The 19534-nt window shown below is 38.9% G+C and overlaps 2 protein-coding genes and 1 pseudogene across 2 annotated transcripts in view; 1 reads left to right on the forward strand and 2 right to left on the reverse strand.

Moving 5' to 3' along the window:
- MBTPS2 (membrane bound transcription factor peptidase, site 2) overlaps window positions 1-19534 on the reverse strand; it is a 43977-nt gene that overhangs the window by 16752 nt on the left and 7691 nt on the right. The window contains exons 4-6 of the mRNA XM_068962285.1: window positions 11195-11298; window positions 9126-9253; window positions 259-377 (exon numbers count right to left, since the gene is read on the reverse strand). Of these exons, the coding sequence (XP_068818386.1) occupies window positions 259-377; window positions 9126-9253; window positions 11195-11298 (351 nt within the window). The remainder of the gene's footprint in view (window positions 1-258; window positions 378-9125; window positions 9254-11194; window positions 11299-19534) is intronic.
- YY2 (YY2 transcription factor) lies at window positions 3526-5330 on the reverse strand. Its single transcript, XM_068962286.1, has one exon. The coding sequence runs from the start codon at window positions 5289-5291 to the stop codon at window positions 4284-4286; it is 1008 nt and encodes a 335-aa protein (XP_068818387.1). The 5' UTR covers window positions 5292-5330; the 3' UTR covers window positions 3526-4283.
- On the forward strand, window positions 17362-19398 carry LOC138071032 (heterogeneous nuclear ribonucleoprotein A1-like; annotated as a pseudogene).

The following is a 19534-nucleotide window of genomic DNA, read 5'->3' on the forward strand; positions in this document are numbered from 1 at the left end:
GCATTTTATCAACAAATTACAGGTAGAAAATCTTGATATCATCCTTGTAACTCAGAACAGAAACAATTTTCAGTATTTTAAAAGAGCCAGTGTGTTTCACAAAACTATTTCTTCCATTTGAAAGGATTACTGTAATTTCTTTAGGAAAAACTGAACATTCTGTACACGAGAGGAATCTGAATAAAAGTTCCTGACATAAAATGCTAAGTGTTACTTCACAAAATCTGGTGGAATACCCTAGACAATCTTATCATTTACCTCAGCAACTTCAGTGATAAGCACCCCAACTCCAGTGTAGTAAAACGGCAAGAGAATTACAGGAAGGAGAATAAGAGCTAAAATACCCAGGAGTGCAAGGATGAAATTATGCCAGATACCTGAAAAGAGGGAACAAAAAGAATAAGTTCAACCAGGGGCAGGGTAGTTGTATTTCATTACACCTCGGCATTCTGATATATTAGGAAAGTCACCAAAAGAAGCTGTGAGGCAGATAGATCAATTTATTAGTACAGAAGACACGTTCAGTTATAAGCTTCTTTCATTTCAAATATTGAAATTTAAAATGACTATGTTACTACAACACTAGGAAGACCACAGGCTAATGATTTAACCCTGTTAGAGTCTCCATTCTCTCTCAATATATATACATTTATTATATATGTGAAGGGGTGAGTATGTGTATATAGTGAATAGAGTATCTTTTACTTACCATAGCTTTTTTTCAGAAAATGTTATGTATTCATTTAAACATACTTGTGATCTTTGAAAGGAATTTCAGAGCTATCAAATAAAAGTTATGATGCAGTAAAAAACATTCTTGCTGAACTGGGGTATGTATCTTACATCAAGACTATAAACTATCTGCACCATCTCTATAGAGATAGATGAACTGAATGTTGCGCTGGAACCTGCTCCTACCAGCTTGCCACAGCTGACTGGGCCTCTTTAATCAATTCCTCCACCAGGAGGCACCAGTTGGTGCCTTCAAATTGCCCATGGTGGGAGGATTTATACCACAGACAGGAGCAAATGCTGGTTTATCAGAGCTCTCTGCCCTTTCCTCCAGGGCTATATGCTAAAAATTCAGTAGCATACCACCAGGTAACAGCCCCTGCCATACCAATCCTTGCTCTCTAGTACAGTTTTTCTTATGGGGAGGGTGGAGGAAATACCAGCTCTCTGGGCAGTGTGATTCTCAGGTGTGCAGGTCTTGCCGCTTACAAGACAGGATATATATCATATATATGTCACCGAGACAACCAACCAATGTCCCCCACCCCACACATTCCAAACATCCTAGGAGGCTGACAGCACCAGTGTCCTGTAATGACAGAAATGTAACTTAAAGACATCGCCCAGATCTAAGGGGACTGTGGCCATATGACTGTACTTCAGCAAAAGGATGCGAGCAGAGGTGAAGGGGACTGTCTTACTGGCTGGAATGTAGCTATAATGGAGCTAAACTTGAGTCTACGACATAGAAGCTGCACGCTGGAAATTGTAAAGCTAAGACAGAAAGCGCTTCAGTCCTCCAGATCATAGAATTACCATTATCAGCATTGAACTACTTACATTTCTAATGTTTTATGAGTGTTTAAGTCACTGTTATTTTTAGGTATTACAGCAGCCAGATTTCTAGCTAATAATATATGTTTCATGTACCACAACACTGCAAGATGTTCCTCTAGCCCAAGACATAATTGGGTAAACAATCCTTTCTGTTTTATACACAGAGAGAACTTTTAAAACACCAATGGTATCCAGCTATTTATCTGAAATTGTGTTTTGCTTTTTCATTTATATACTTTTGACTTTTCCCTTATCTGCACACTCATATCTAAGTTATTCCTTATATCCACTACAGAGTAACCTATTTTTTAAAAAACATACTGACTTATTAATAAGGTTCCCTACTAATGATCACTTAGGCTGTCCTAACTTTTTCATACAGCGTTGCAACAACTTTGCTCATGATGTTATGCGTCTGATTAAGATCACATCTCTGAAGGTATGGACAATTACACAAAAATGGAATTGTTGGGTCAAAAATATATGCATTAAAGTGAACCTCCAAGTCTGCATTATATTCTTATAATTGTCATGTTTCCCCACCCTCTAAACAACTCTAAACAACACTATCATCATTTTAGACTGTCATCTGCCAGGTGAAAAGTAAAATCTTTGTCTTCATTTTTATTTCTTTAAATATGAATGAGTTTGTATGTTTTTCATGGTTATTAAATGGTTATATTGCTTTTTGAGAACTGCTTACTTTTATTCATTGTCAGTTTGCATTTTTGAATTAAAAAATGTTATTTTTACGTTATTTATTTATGTTATTATTATATTGTTTTATTATTTATGTTTTATGTTATTATTATTTGTAATACATACATTGAGGAATTTGGTCTTCTATATGAGGTATTTTGATAATTTCCTCCAGTTTGTTTGGCTAGGTTTATAGTTTTGCCTATGCATATATTTTAAATTTTGGTGTGGTCAAATGGCTCCTTTGTATTAAGTTTTTCCCAGTTCAAGATTATAGAAGATCTGTGTTCTCTTGTATTGCTTTCATAGATCTTTTTTTTTTTTCAGGCTCCTTTTTTTTAAAAATATAAATTTATTTATTTTAATTGGAGGTTAAAAAACAAAATTAAGACCAAAAAAAAAAAAAAAACAACCCCTCTGATTTTTTGACCCACTGGAATTTACTCTAGTGAACCTAATCTAGGAATACAGCTATTCCACCCCTCCCACCACTCCACACCCTGTTGCTAGTCTCACAATTTTACAAAATCCATCCCCACTGGTTAGATTTGCCACCACTCCCATGTGCTATATCCAGCTTTCTCCTCAACTACTCACGATGGTACAGTCCAACAGAACTGCCTAAATGTTATACCCTATTTCTTCTTTACCAGGATGACCCCACCGTACAAACCTGGCTCGTCTCATCCAAGCAACACTCAGAGGGGCACATAGACACACTGATTCGTTGACCCTCTGGGGAGCCTCCTATCTCTTATCAGGGATGCAGCTGGTACCAGACCACCCTGCTAGATTTCACATTTGCCAATGATTGGTAAGTTGCAATGTGGGTACCTTTATTTCCTTTATTTAAACAACCTCTTGTTCATTAATGATTTGCTTTTCAGTGCACCAAATGAATTTTGTTACCGTTTTTACTTTCTCTGGAGCAAGGTTTCTCAACAGTGGCACTACTGGCATTTGGGGCCAGATTATTCTTTGCTGTAGGGGACTGACCTGTGCATTGTAAAATGTTTAGCAGCAACCCTGGCCTCTACCCATCCACCAGATGCCACTAGCACCCTCCCCATTTTCTCTATTTTCTGGCTACAATACTTATAAAGACAAGTTTTTTTTCTTTAGAACAGGTATTTTATTTTTGGTCTATTATAAAGGATTTACATGCCAAATGGTAAAAGTCATTACGTACACAATGTATTCCACAGCTGAGCACCACTCCCTAACTGAACAGGCAAAGAAAGGACTAAACAACAGCACCTGGCAGTATTTGGGGTGCGGGGGGAGTAAAAAGACTAAAACAGGTTTAAACTGACTACTACAACTTATCTAATATTCAAAACTACTAATTAAATGCAGTTAAAACACTGTTATGTAACATGCATTAATGTCAAAGAATACAACCAAAATTAAGATAGCAAACAAAACCTATATAAGTTTTTTTAAACTGTAAAACGTTATATATACATGTAACTGCTCACTCATTTAAAGAAAACCTGCAAGCAAAGTTATTTACTTCCAGAAAAACCATATACAGAACTACTAAGCATATTCTTCTTTTAGTACTAAACATATTCTTAAAAAGTATAAACATGAACATTTAGAAAATACAGAACTTCAAAAATTGAAACAATAGGCAAAACTTCATTTTTAAAGTAGTGTGAAAAGTCCCATTTTTATCACAGTTGGACAAAGAACAGTCTTTTTTTTTAAAGAGCAGTCTTTTGATGTGAGATTCACAAGCAAGCATTACAAAATCCTATTTTTCAAATGGTATTACAGAACAAGACAAAACTACAGAACAAGACAAAACTTCTTAACAATGTTATATGAAGAATTATTTTTTCTTTTTTTTCACCTTTTATTTTTACTAAATCTATCAAAACTTAAACCTTAGATATATTGGAGTCAGTCACAAAATTCTTTTCTAGTAACAGTATACGAAAGAGAGGCATATTCATTTTCAATTACACAACTGGAAGATGCTTTCTGAGCCTGGGAAGAGTCTTCCCTTCTTTTTACTGGTTATTTTTATTCTTAGTATGTGTTAAGATATGAGATTTCAGGTTAGTTGACTGCGAAAACCTTCTATTACAACAACTGAAAGGGCACACGAAGGGCCTATCTCCGGTATGGATTCGCACGTGGGTACGCAGGTTGAAATCTAGGGAAAAGCGTTTTCCGCAGCCTTCAAAGGTGCACTGAAACGGCTTCTCTCCGGTATGCACCAGTTGATGCCGTTTCAATTTTGAGCCCTCAACAAAAGCTTTGCCACATTCTGCACAGACATGAACTCTGGGACCATGGGTGTGCGTATGTTTTTTCAAAGCAGCTTTATCCCGGAACATCTTCAAGCAGCCTGTGTGAGGGCAAGCTACTGTTCTCGGCACATCATCTTTGGGTTTTTTAGGTTTCATTTTAGTAAATTCGGCCACTTGTTTGGGATCTGAGAGATCAATGCCAGGAATTCCCTCAGGAGGCAGTTTTTTACCCGTTAAGTACTCGGAATAATCAGGAACTGAGTTCTCAGTCTGTCCAGCCTCAGCGTCTTTTTTATCGGTTGCAGACCACATGCTGACAGAAAACTGACCCTCTAGGGTTTGGATTTGGACCTGCTTCTGCTCCCACTTCTTGGGGCCTGCCCCGGAGCTGCTTCCCGCCGCCGTCGCCTCACCGCCCGGGGAACCCTTCTTACCGTTGCGTTTCTGGCCGTGGCTGCTGGGCTTCCTGGTGCGGTTGCAGGCTAAGGAAGACTTGGAGCCTGACAGAGGAGCCAAGGTCTGCTCAAAGTAGCTGTCGTCGAGGCCTGGGATGATGTCGTCGAGGTCACTGGCCTGAAGGCTTTCGGTTTGGGAGCAGGTCACCACCTCCTCCTGCGTCTGCACCATGACTTCTCGGTCGCAGTCCGCTTGGGCTGGGCTGTTTGTAAAAAGAGGCTGCAGCGCAATCAGAGGTGGATAGTGGTGGCCACCGTGGAACCAATTGCTGGCGACATCATTGTATTCGTTGATCGCCTCAGTCCCCATGGTCTCCACAGAGACGCTCTCCTCAGTCGGGGTCTCCTCATAGTGGGTCTCCTCGTAGAGGCTCTCCTCAGAGAGGGGCGCCACCTGCACCTGCTGCAGCCCCACAATCTCTGGATACAACTCCAGGTCGTCTGTGAAGTAGAATGACTCGTGGGAGTCCATGGCTGAGGGCTCTTCAGAGGCTACTAATCAGCGGATTGGTGACCAAAAGGCCGCGGAAAAAAAAAGCCGAAAGGAGAAAACCGCGTGCTTTGCGAGAAAGTGCGCGCGGTTGCAGAGCACGAGCCGGAAGAGGCGCAAGTGCGCCTGGGTAGGCAGCACGCATGCGCTTTGCGGCACCTTGCACATGCGCTTTGCGGCACCTTGCACATGCGCTTCTACGCTGAGGCGCCTCACAGTTGTACGTGCCCACAGTCCAGTACGTGCCCACAGTTGTACGCTCGCACATGCGCCCTCTCTCCCACCCCGGTACCTGTGCTAAGCAAGTGTTTCTTTTCAGTATAGCAACCAGGCTCTGCATAATTTTTTGTTTCATTTTCATTGAATTATCCCCTTCTACCCCACCACCTGTATGAGTATAGCGTGGGTGGGTGGGGGGGAGGAGAAGACCTATCCTTTTCTAATATTTATGCTTTTTTAAATTTAATTGCACTGACCCACATTTATAGAACATTTAACAGTATCAGTGATAGTGGGAATGCCTGTCTTTTCCTTTAATACAAGGTGCTGGGCCACAGACTAGCACTGGTCCATCACTTGCATTACCATTTGAACCATATCCACCCTTCAACCCCTGGTTTTTGTCTTCCACAAAACTGGTCCCTGGTTCCCAAAAGGTTAGAGACCAGTGCTTAAATAGAAATGCTTTTAAGTTTTATACCATTAGTAAATATCCAACTATTTCCACTTTTACGAAAGATTTTTGTTTTTTAAGCATTAATGGATGTTGAATTTCATTAAATACCCATTTCAATATCTGCTGAGGTGATATTTTTCCCTTAAGGGTAATCAGTGTTTACCACATTCACATATAACATTTCCTAATGTTAAGCCATCTTTGTGTTGTTTAGATACACCAACTGTCTATAGAATTTTTTTGTGTGATTTACAGGATACAGCAGTGTTAGTACACCGACTTTAAAAAAATTCTTGGTTTCCTTCTATATGTAATCTGGAAAGTTTATGCTAAATTGGAATTGAAAAGAAAAATCTTTTCTTCAAGATTTGAAATAATTCTACATATTGAACTTTCAGGACCATTCTTCAACTTCCTTAATTTCTTCTGTGGTAATCATCCTATTGCAGCCATGAAATTAAAAGACACTTACTCCTTGGAAGAAAAGTTATGACCAACCTAGATAGCATATTCAAAAGCAGAGACATTACTTTGCCGACTAAGGTCTGTCTAGTCAAGGCTATGGTTTTTCCAGTAGTCATGTATGGATGTGAGAGTTGGACTGTGAAGAAGGCTGAGTGCCAAAGAATCGATGCTTTTGAACTGTGGTGTTGGAGAAGACTCTTGAGGGTCCCTTGGACTGCAAGGAGATCAACCCTGGGATTTCTTTGGAAGGAATGATGCTAAAGCTGAAACTCCAGTACTTTGGCCACCTCATGTGAAGAGTTGACTTGTTGGAAAAGACTTTGATGCTGGGAGGGATTGAGGGCAGGAGGAGAAGGGGACGACAAAGGATGAGATGGCTGGATGGCATCACTGACTCGATGGACGTGAGTCGGAGTGAACTCCGGGAGTTGGTGATGGACAGGGAGGCCTGGCGTGCTGCGATTCATGGGGTCGCAAAGAGTCGGACACGACTGAGAGACTGAACTGAACTGAACTGAATCATCCTATTTATATATATTTTTCTATCTCTGCTGGGGTTAATTTAGGCTATTTAAAAAATAATTATCCAGGTTTGTGAAAATTTTTTGCAGAGATGAACAAAGAACACTTTTATAATTGTTTAAAATTTCTCTGTATCAGTTGTCATTCCCCAATCTGACTGCTAATTCTGTATAAATGTTTTCTCCATTGCTTAATCTTTTTTTGTTCTTCCAAGAACTCTTGAATTTAAAAGTTTTTTTTCTAATTTATTACACTTTTTGTGTATTTTCACACTGATTATGGGGCTTCCCTAGTGGCTCAGATGGTAAAGAATCTGCCTGCAATGCAGAAGACCGGGGTTTGATCCCTGGGTTGCTAAGATCCCCAGGAGAAGGGAATGGCTACTCACTGTAGTATTCTTAGCAGATAAAGGTCCATCTGGTCAAAGCTATTGTTTTTCCAGTAGTCATGTATGGATGTGAGAGTTGGACTATAAAGTTGAGCACCGAAGAATTGATGCTTTTGAACTGTGGTGTTGGAGAAGGCTCTTGAGAATCCCTTGGTCCCATCACTTCATGGCGAAAAGATGGGGAAACAATTTAAACTGTGACAGACTTTATTTTCCTGGGCTCCAGTATCACTGAAGATGGTGACTGCAGCCATGAAATTAAAAGACGCTCGCTCCTTGGATTGCAAGGAGATGAAACCAGTTCATCCTAAAGAAAATCAGTCATGAATATTCATTGGAAGGACTAATGCTGAAGCTGAAACTCCAATACTTTGGCTACCTCATGCGAAGAACTGACTCATTGGAAAAGACCCTGATACTGGGAAAGACTGAAGGCAGGAGGAGAAGGGGACGACAGAGGATGAGATGGTTGGATGGCATCACTGACTTGATGGACATGAGTTTGAGCAGGCTCCGGGAGTTGGTGATGGGCAGGAAAGCCTGGCATGCTGCAGTCCACGGGGTCACCAAGAATCGGACACAATTGAGCGACTGAACTGAACTGATGTAGTATTCTTGCCTGGAGAATTCCACGGACAGAGGAGCCTGGCAGGCTACAGTCCATGGGGTTGCAAAGAGTTGGACACGATTGACGAACTGTATCTATCTATCTATACTAATTACATCAATTCTTACCTATTTCATAGTTCTTTTCTCATTTCTTTAGTTGACTACTTAACTGATTTACTTTCATTTCTTATTTCATAATAATTGCCTAAGGTAGTGACTTTTCATTTTAGCAAAACTTTACACATTACTTCATTACCATTTTAAAAAATACTGCAATTATGATTTGGAATTTAACTGGCCAATTTTTATTAGTTTCCTGGGCACTTGAAAATAAACTGTCATGGTATAGGTTTTGACATTACTATTGACTTTTATCTTAGTAATCAGAGCTTCAACGATAAAGACTTTTTTGTACATAACTGCCATTTGCTGAGAGACAAGCCTCCTTTATTACATTTCTGTTTTTTCCTGGTACTTTTTTCTATTTTTGTTTTGATGATTTGTTACTTTATTCAGTAAGACGCATGATTACATTTTCATCATGGATTATACTGCTTATGATTATTTAGTGACCTCCCATGTCTACTTCGGATGAGATGGTTGGATGGTATCACAGACTCAATGGACATGGGTTTGGGTGGACTCCGGGAGTTGGTGATGGACAGGGAGGCCTGGCGTGCTGTGGTTCATGGGGTCACAAAGAGTCGGGACACGACTGAGTGACTGAACTGAACTGAACATGTCTACTTCAATGCTTTAGCCACATTTTCATTGTATGCTCTGCTCATTTTACTTTTAATCTTTTAAAAATAACTCATGTTAAAAAATGGGGAAAAAACTGGAATGTAAATTATTTTGCTCTAGTACTTCAAACTCAAAGTCTTATAATCTGAGTTTATCAACCACAAAGTGAGATGTTTTCATTTGTGATGTGAGTACTTTCCATAAAACCACTAATAACACACAGATATATAAAGAAATTTAAATATTTTACCTGCACAAAATATCCTTAGCTGCTGGACTGGTGATATAAGTTGCAAATGAGTGGTGAACAGATCAACAAATGCTCCAGGATAAATAATGAAGAGAAAAATCCCGAAGCCATTAAATCGAACTTGTTCCCTAAGAAATCACATAAGAAAAAGGAATTTACTACTAGTATCACATTTTTCAAATTAATAATGCATGTAATCATAAAACGCCCCAATGTGATTCAAATTCTTGTTTAAAATACAAGTCTCTCTGGACAAAGAATTATATATGATATACATGTATATCATAGTTTTATAATAGCATACAGATTTAGTTATCAGTGAAGTTATATTTTGTAAAACAGGGCATTCTGAAATAGACTTATAATTTCAAAATTTTTAGAAACCAATATGCTGAGCAAATAACTTAAAATTAGTCACAAATACAAAGCAATAGTATTTCTATGAGAAACTTAAAAAAAACATTTTTATGGTTTACTGAATTATTTTCAGGGAAGGAGATGGTAGAAAATAGAATTCAAATATTAATAAATAATTTAAATATTTATATTTGTCTTAGCTATTGTAAAGATGGCATTTTATCTAAATGTATTCTTGCTGAATTAATGTTAAGTACATTTTAAAATACATAATGCCTCAGATTGTCCTCAAGAGAACTGTTTTTTTAATCAACTCATTCTCTAAAAATGGAATTACATTTAAAAGCCTCATAAGACCACACAGCTACTCTGACAAAAAGCATCATCTAAATATTTTGTGCTGTCACCTAGCATTAAATATCTAAGATGACTGTGAAATTCACTTTTCCTCAGCAACTGGGATTTTATAAAAAATTACCCATACTATTTCACAAACACATTATGAATTATTAAACTGTTAATAACAATGCTTTTCTATGTAAAACCCTAAAAGCTACAGAGCTAAAGAAGAGGAAGCAAAGGTGAAAGAAAAAAAACTAGCCGCCCATTTAAACCACTACATGGCACACCTGTGTAACAGTATATGCTCTGTCAAGATGAGGGTCAAGACTCTCTGTCAAGATGAGAGTCAACAGACTCTTTTCATAAGCAACTGGAAAGTAATAAGAAATGATTAAATCTTCTCCTTTAAAACTTTTTATGTGGTCTACACACCCAAAGGATGAAACACATTCCCATCAGTATGTGTGTTCATTATCAGGAATAAAGGGGAGTTGTGACTTACTCTCTCCCCTATCATGATTTCACACATTTAGGAGACTTTAAAATGCTCAGGTATAATTACAATGATACACTTGGAGAGTCAAGACAAGAACAGGGCATGATACTTGAAGCAAGTCCCAGGTCTCATCCTCCCTTATCTTTTCCCACTTGGTTTTCTAGACAGGCTATATTTATTAACAAACCCAGAGCTTTCAGTGTTCTTGCTGTAGGCAGCAGAGGCCATGAGTAGAAGCAGGAAAGTATTTCAGATGATGAACCAAAGTAAGTACTAAGAAGGCAGGTGGGTGGGATTTGACTGCAGTGGTTATCATTCTGATCCAATGATGAATATAAAGATTAGGTTTTGGGATTGGATGAAAATAGTGATGCACCATGAGGATATAACCATGCTGGCAAAGGACAAAGGGTAGAAAGACCCAGATTATAGATGTGCACAATTAACTAAGCATATTCATCAATATATTAATGTCTACAAAAGAGAAGGTAGCTTAAAGTAATAATGGTTGATATGCACTGGGCAGTAGTCACAGAAAGAAAAAGTATCAAATGTAGCAGATTTTAGTAATGTGTGCATGATAAGTTGCTTCAGTCATGCCCGACTCTTTGTGACCCCATGGACTGTAGTATGTCAGGCTCCTCTGTCCATGGAATTCTCCAGGCAAGAATACTGGAGTGGGTTGCCTTTTCCTACTCCAGAGGATCTTCCCAACCCAGGGATCAAACCTGTGTCTCTCATTTCTCCTGCACTGGCAGGTGGGTTCTTTACCATTAGCACCACCTGGGAAGTCCCACATTTTAGTAAGTCCTTCTAAATGAAATGCTTTTTTTTGCATCCTGTATATATAGAGAGAGAAAGAGGGAAATATTACCTAATAGCTGCTATTCCATGTCCAATTTCATGTACAACACCGCTAATGAGGACTGCAGCGAAGAAATAGGTCAGTTGGTTGATGGGTAAATTAATGCCAGGAACCTGTTCATAGAAACAACGACAAATACACACTTGGGCACCAAGAGACCTGGATGTTCACTCTGTACTAACATCTAAACTTCCAAATCCAATGTTCTGTAAGCTAAAAGTAATATAAACACTGATTGTCCACTTCTCCATTCCCATCACAATAAAAATAAAAACACCAGTTGTTTTTTTTTAAACTAAGCACATAAATCTAAAGCGAATAGGAAACACTAGATTAAAACATTGAAATATTAGCTTCCCAAACTCTTTACCACGGGGAAGAATTAGGGAACCTGGCAGAGTGCCAGGAAAGTCAGAGGGACAGTGAAGGATTCAGCAGCTGATTCATCCTTCAGGGCTGGAAGCCCAATGTGGGAATTCTTGTTACAATTCCCAGTCCTTCCGCCAAAGTGTTATTGCAAGGTTTCAAGTACTTATGTGAGTGATACAGGAAGTCTCCACCCCCTCTTCAGTCAGTTTCATTTTACTACTATCAAGTTATATGAGAGTTGATCATTAAAGGGAGCAAAATAAAAGTGCCTTATTGGTGTAGGAGCACCATACCCTTCATTTTTTCTATTTCATCAGTTTGTCTAGTACATTGGTGAGAAAAGCACTATCAAAATGACACATAAATATATTAAAATTGAAGTTTAATGCAAAAAGAAAGCCATACGGAACATCAGTCAGTTCAGTTCAGTCGCTCAGTCGTGTCTGAGTCTTTGCGACCCCATGGACTGCAGCACGCCAGGCTTCCCTGTCCATCACCAACTCCCAGAGTTTACCCAAACTCATGTCCATTGAGTTGGTGACGCCATTCAACCATCTCATCCTCTGTGGTCCCCTTCTCCTCCTGCCTTCAATCTTTCCCAGCATCAGGGTCTTTTCCGGTGAGTCAGTTCTTCACATCAGATGGCCAAAGTATTGGAGTTTCAGCTTCAGCATCAGTCCTTCCAATGAATATTCAGGACTGATTTCCTTTAGGATGGGCTGGTTTGATCTTGTTGTCCAAGGGACTCTCAAGAGTCTTCTCCAACACCACAGTTCAAAAGCATCAATTCTTTGGCGCTGACTGAGAAAATGATCTGAGCCACAGTCAGTTCCCAGTCTTGTTTTTGCTGACTTCTCCGTCAGCAAAAGAGCTTCTCCGTCTTTAAAAACTATATTTTTATTATAAACATGGTTTTGAAATCTGCCCCTTTCACTTAATAGTATTACAAACCTTTTCCCATGAATATTTTCTGGTTCAATATGCTTTTTAATACCTGCACTGTATTTCATGGAGTAGACTGTTGGGCATTTCAATTGTTTTGAAAGGTTTCTGCTCTTACAAAATACTGTGATAAACATATTCAGTCTTGGATACATAAATATCTAGGGGATAAACTGTTAGGCAAGCATGGTTGGTTCACACTCTGGGGACAACATCAGATGTGTCTGATGTTCTGGCTCCATTATACTATATAAGGAACCTTGAAGTTTGGATTATTCCTCTAACACTTCAATTTCTACATCATTAATATGGAAATAACCATGTTATTTACCTAAAAGGGTGATTCTGAGGATTGCAAGAGATAATCCTTGTCTACCATTTACATCATGCCTAACAGAGAGGTAATAAAAACAATTATACTTTAAAAATTTTGACACAGATCAAACTGCTCTCCAAAAGCAGACCCTTCCATAACCTTGGGCAAACTCATTTTATTCAAATCTGCAATTTCAGAGGAATAAAAAGCATCCCATCGTTTGATTTCTATTTCTTTGATGCTTATTAAGTTGAACACCCATTCCCCTACTTTTTGACCACTGGGAGATCTTTTTTGAGTAGCCTACTCCTGACTTGTCTATTTTCTTTTTCTCCTTAGAGTACTGTGTTTTCTTATTGACTGTAAGAACACTTAAAATATCAATCATCTGTTTTCTGTGATTCATGCCATAGATGTAGTCCCACGATTTTTGTCTTTTTATTTTGCTTTTGGTTTTTTATACATAAAAATTTTTATGGAGTCAAATATATCTATAGTCATGGTTTTGCCATTAATTTTATGCATGTCTTTCTCATTCTGTGTTCCTATAAACAGAAACTTGATTTTTCTCCTTTCAAGGTCTTTTTTAATTTCACAGTTTAATTTTAATTCAATTACAGTTTCTTTTTGTGTATAACAAAGGGATTTCACTTTGAAGCCTTTTTTTAGTAACTGAAGAAGAGATTCAAACCATGCTGCTTGGACTGCTTTCTAAATTCATTGATTCTAAGAGTTCTTTCTCTAATTAAGAAACTAGCTTTCATAGTCATCATTTTTAATGTGCTCATAAAATTACCCTGAATGACAATCCCATAATTTAAGCAATCCTCAATTATGTATTGTGGTTGTTTCCAATTCTTCATAAAGGTTAGGATAAAAAGCTTGATAAATACTACTTTTTCTATAATTTGGAATGATTTCCTTAACCTAGAGTTCCAGAGGTGGAAATAAATGGTCAGAGGATATGTACATTTTTATGATGCTCATTATCGGAAGTTCTCTCTACTCAGATCCTATTAAGCAACTCTTTTCAAGAACATCAGTTCAGTTGCTCAATCTTGAACGACTCTTTGCGAGGCCATGGACTGTGGCACGCCAGGCCTCCCTGTTCGTCACCAACTCACAGAACTTACTCAAACTCATGTCCATTGAGTTGGTGATGCCATCCAACCATCTCATCCTCTGTTGTCCTCTTCTCTTCCCACCATCAATCTTTCCCAGCATCAGTCTTTTCACGAGTCAGTTCTTTGCATCAGGTGGCCAAAGTACTGGAGTTTCAGCTTCAGCATCAGTCTTTCCAATGAATATTCAGGACTGATTTCCTTTAGGATGGACTGGTTGGATCTCCTTGCTGTCCAAGTGACTTTCAAGCATCTTCTCCAACACTACAGTTCAAAAACATCAATTCTTCCGCGCTCAGCTTTCTTTATAGCCCAACTCTCAATCCATACATGACTACTGGAAAAACTGTAGCTTTGACTAGACAGACCTTTGTTGGCAAAGTAATGTCTCTGCTTTTTAATATGCTGTCTAGGTTGGTCAAAACTTTTCTTCCAAGGAGCAAGCATCTTTTACTTTCATGGCTGCAATCACCATCTGCAGTGATTTTGGAGCCCAAAGAAAGTTTCTCACTGTTTCCATTGTTTCCCCATCTATTTGCCATGAAGTGATGGAACCAGATGCCATGATCTTAGTTTTCTAAATGTTGAGTTTTAAGCCAGTTTTTCACTCTCTTCTTTCACTTTCATCAAGAGCCTCTTTAGTTCTTCACTTTCTGCCATAAGGGTGGTATCATCTGCATATATGAGGTTATTGATATTTCTCCCGGCAATCTTGATTCCAGCTTGTGCTTCGTCCAACCTGGCATTTCTCATGATGTACTCTGCATATAAGTTAAATAAGCAGGGTGACAATATACAGCCCTGACGTACTCCTTTCCGAATTTGGAACCAGTCTGTTGTTCCATGTCCAGTTCTAACTGTTGCTTCTTGACCTGCATACATATTTCTCAAGAGGCAGGTCAGTTGGTCTTGTATTTCCATCTCTTTAAGAATTTTCCAAAAAAAAAAGAATTTTCCAGTTTGTTGGGATCCACACAGTAAAGGCTTTGGCATAGTCAATGAAGCAGAAGTAGACATTTATCTGGAACTCTCCTGCTTTTTCTATTATCTAGCAAATGGATGTTGGCAATTTGATCTCTGGTTCCTCTGCCTTTTCTAAATCCAGCTTGAATATCTGGAAGTTCTCAGTTCACATACTGTTGTAGCCTGGATTGGAGAATTTTGAACATTACTTTGCTAGAGTGTGAGATGAGTGCAACTGGGTGGTAGTTTGAGCATTCTTTGGCATTGCCTTTCTTTGGGATTGGAATGAAAACTGACCTTTTCCAGTCTTATGGTCACTGCTGAGTTTTCCAAATTTGCTGGCATATTGAGTGCAGCACTTTCACAGCATCATCTTTCAGGATTTGAAATAGCTCAACTGGAATGCCATCACCTTCACTAGCTTTGTTCTTAGTGATGGTTCCTAAGACCCACTTGATTCTGCATTCCAGGATGTCTGGCTCTAGGTAAGTGATCACACCATCGTGATTATCTGGGTCGTGAAGATCTTTTTTGAACAGTTCTCCTGTGTATTCTTGCCAACTCTTCTTAATATCTTCTGCTTCTGTTAGGTCCATACCATTTCTGTCCTTGGGCATGCATCAAGGACCTGCCCATCTTTGCATGAAAAGTTCTCCTGGTATCTTTAAGTTACTTGAAGAGATCACTAGTCTTTCCCATTTTATTGTTTTCCTCTATTTCTTTGCACTGATCACTGATGAAGGCTTTTTTTAAAATCTCTCTTTGCTATTCTTTGGAATTCTGCATTCAAATGGGTATATCTTTCCTTTTTTTGCCTTTCACTTCTCTTCTTTTCTCAGCTATTTGTAAGGCCTCCTCAGACAACCATTTTGCCTTTTTGCATTTCTTTTTCTTGGGGATGGTCTTGATCACTGCCTCCTGTACAATGTCATAAACCTCCATCCATAGTTCTTCAGGTCCTCTGTCTATCAGATCTAATCCCTTGAATCTGTTTGTCACTTCCATTGTATTTGATTTAGGTCATACCTGAATGGTCTAGTGGTTTTCCCTACTTTCTTCAATTTAAGTCTGAATTTGGCAATAAGGAGTTCATGATCTGAGCCACAATCAGCTCCTGATCTTGTTTTTCTGACTGTATAGAGCTTCTCCATCTTTGGCTGCAAAGAACACAATCAATCTGATTTCAGTATTGACCATCTGGTGATGTCCATGTGTAGAGTCTTCTCTTGTGTTGTTGGAAGAGGGTGTTTGCTATGACCAGTGCATTCTCTTGGCAAAATTTTATTAGCCCTTGCCCTGCCTCACTGTGTACTCCAAGGCCAACATCAGTGTACCTTTTTCTACATATCTGCTCCTTTCCCATGTTGCCAGGTATCTGTCTATTCAGACCTATAGTTTTCTTATCTCTGATACCTCTCTAAACTGATGTACTTAAGATTCTCATACATTTCCTCTATATCATAAATTATTCAGGTTATCTTACCTTTATTTCAAATAAATCAGTAGGCTTGACCCAATAGGATATTGATTCCTTTTCCTTATTATGTCAATGGGTTTAATAATGAAATAAGGTAAGGATTTGAGTATGTGACTATACCAATAGATGGTAGGTCTTATTTGCTGGCAATGGTACTTGACTGCCCATCTGTCTCAGCCATGATCACAGAGGGCATTAGATGTACCAGAATACTGATCTCTCAATAACATAGAGTGTCAGGTTTTTGGGAATTAATACTGAATGAGGCCATAGATAATTACAGAATAAACAGAAAGTTAGTTCTTTGAGCTACAAGCGCTCATATCAAAGTCAGGAGATATAACAAACCTAAACAAAAACATGCCAGGTAGATATACAGAGGGCAGTGGACTTCTTAATGGCTCCAATGCATGGCTCTCCTAACAGAGTCAATATTTTGTGAGCTCTATGAATAAGTGGAAAAGAAAACAAAAGAAATAATTTCTCCTCTAAATATCACTTTGCCATTCAGTTAATGACTTTTTTTGGACATGACACCAAAAGCACAAACAATAAAAGGAAAAATCAACAAATGACATTATGTTAAACTCAAAAGCTCCTGCATAGTAAAAGAAACAATCAATGGCAGCCTACAGAATGTGAGAAAATTTCTGCAAACCATGTGCTGGATAAGAGATTAATATCCAAAATATATAAACAACTAACAAAAACAAACAACCCCTTCCCCAACAATCTGATTAAAAAATGAGCAGAAGTACTAGTTCCAAAGAAGACCTCAAAATGGCCAAAAGACACATGAAAAAATGTTCAACATTACTAATCATCAGGAACATGCCAATCAAAACCACAGTGAGATAACACCTCACACCTGTTAGAATGGCTATCATCAGCAGAGAAGAGGGATTTCCCTGGTGCTCCCAGTGCAGGGGTTCTGGGTTTGATGCCTGATCAGGAAACCAGATCCTGCAAGCAGAAACTAAGATCCTGCATGTCTCAGGTAAGAACTAGCACAGCCAAATAAATTTTTTTTTAAAAAAGAAAGAAGAGACAACACATGTGTTGGCAAGGATGTGGTGAAAAAGGAACCCTAACGCACGGTTGGTGGAAATATAAATTAGTCCAACTACTATGGAAAACAATATGGAGGTTCCTCAAAAAGTTAAAATAGATCTAACATATGATCAATCAATTCTACTTCTGGGTATACACCCAAAGGAAATGAAAATATTTTGACGAGGTATATGCATATCTATGTTTATCACTTTGGCCACCTGATGTGAAGAACTGACTCATTTGAAAAGACCCTGATGCTGTGAAAGATTGAAGGCAGGAGGAGAAGGGGACGACAGAGCATGAGATGGTTGGATGGCATCACAGACTTGATGGACATGAGTTTGAGTAAACTCCAGGAGTTGGTGATGGACAGGGAAGCCTGGCGTGCTACAGTCCATGGGGCTGCAAACAGTGAGACACAACCAAGTGACTGAACTGAACTGATATTTATCACAATAGCAAAGATTATGGAAATGACCCAAATGACCACCAATAGATGAATGGATGAAAACAATGTAGCAATATACATACACAAGAGAATATTATTCATGTATGAGAAGGGAAGCTATCCTGCCATTTGCAACAACATGGATAGACCTTGACCACATGATGCTAAGTGAGATAAGTCAGAGAAAAACAAGTACTAAATGGTATCACTTATACATAGAATCTAAAAAAGTCCAATCTGTTAAAAAGAAAAAAAAGAGTGTAAAATGGTGGTTACCAGAAGATAGGGGGTGCTGATAAGAATGAGCGTTTAAGGGTACAAAATTGCAATGAGTGGCAAATAAGCCACAGAGATCTAACGCACAGTATAAAGACTAAAATCAATAATACTATACTATAATAATATAATCTGATAGATATTGCTCCAATGGCAATATTACAATAAATAAATGTATGAAAGTAATATGCTGTATACCTTAAATTTACAAATTATAATATGTCAAATTTATCAAATAAAAAATTAATTTAAAAAGCTTGTTAGCTTCTTTGTGCCTGTGGATGATGCCACGTAAGCATCACTGAAGTCTCCTCCACTATAGTCAAGTCTAAGTTGGAGTCTATCAAAGAGCCCAGAAAGCCTGCAGAAGCTCTTCATCAGAGGTCTGAGCTTTGAAACAACCAATTGTGAGTCTGAGGAGCCATTCTGAGCTTTGGAGGACACTCAGACTGTGTGGTAAGGAGGGATCCACACACCAAGCACTCCAGAGGCTTCGGGTTTGTCACATACACCACAGTGGAGGAGATGGATTCGATTATGAATGCAAGACCACACAAGGTGGATGGAAGAGTTGTGGAACCAAAGAGGGCTGTCTCAAGAGAAGATTCTCAAAGACCTGGTGCCCACTTAACTGTGAAAAAGATTTTTGTTGGTGGCATCAAAGAAGATAATGAAAACAGCACCTAACATGTTATTTTGAACAGTATGGGGGGAAAAAAGTGACTGAGGCAACAGCAGAAAGAATGCCTTCTGTAACCTTTGATGACCATGACTCCATAGACAAGATTGTCATTTAGAAATACCACACTGTGAATGGCCACAACTGTGAAATAAGGAAAACCGTATCTAAGCAAGAGATGGTTAGTGCTTCATCCAGCCAAAGACATAGAAGTGGTTCTGGAAACTTTAGTGGTAGTCATGGAGGTGGTTTTGGTGGGAATGTCAACTTTGGTTGTGGAGGAAATGTCAGTGGTTGAGGTGGCTTCAGTGGCAGCCATGGTGGTGGTAGATATGGTGGCTGTGAGAATTTGGTAATGATGGAAGCAGTTTGGAGGTGGCGGAAGCTATGATGATTCTGGCAATTACAGCAATCAATCTTCAAAGTTTGGACCCACGAAAGGAGGAAACTTTGGAGGCAGAAGTTCTGGCCCCTATGGTGGCAGAGGCCAATAATTTGCCAAACCATGAAACCAAGGTGGCTATAGTGGTTCCTGCAGCAGCAGTAGCTATGGCAGTGGGAGGTTTTAATTACTGCCAGGAAACAAAGCTTAGCAAGAGAGGAGAGCCAGCGAAGTGACCAGGAAGCTACAAGTTACAAGAGATTTGTAAACTCAGTCAAGCACAGTGGTGGCAGGGCCCTGCTGATTCGAAGAAGACATGTTTT

The sequence above is a fragment of the Capricornis sumatraensis genome, chromosome X, assembly GCF_032405125.1.
Source record: "Capricornis sumatraensis isolate serow.1 chromosome X, serow.2, whole genome shotgun sequence".
In the NCBI taxonomy this organism is placed as follows: domain Eukaryota; kingdom Metazoa; phylum Chordata; class Mammalia; order Artiodactyla; family Bovidae; genus Capricornis; species Capricornis sumatraensis.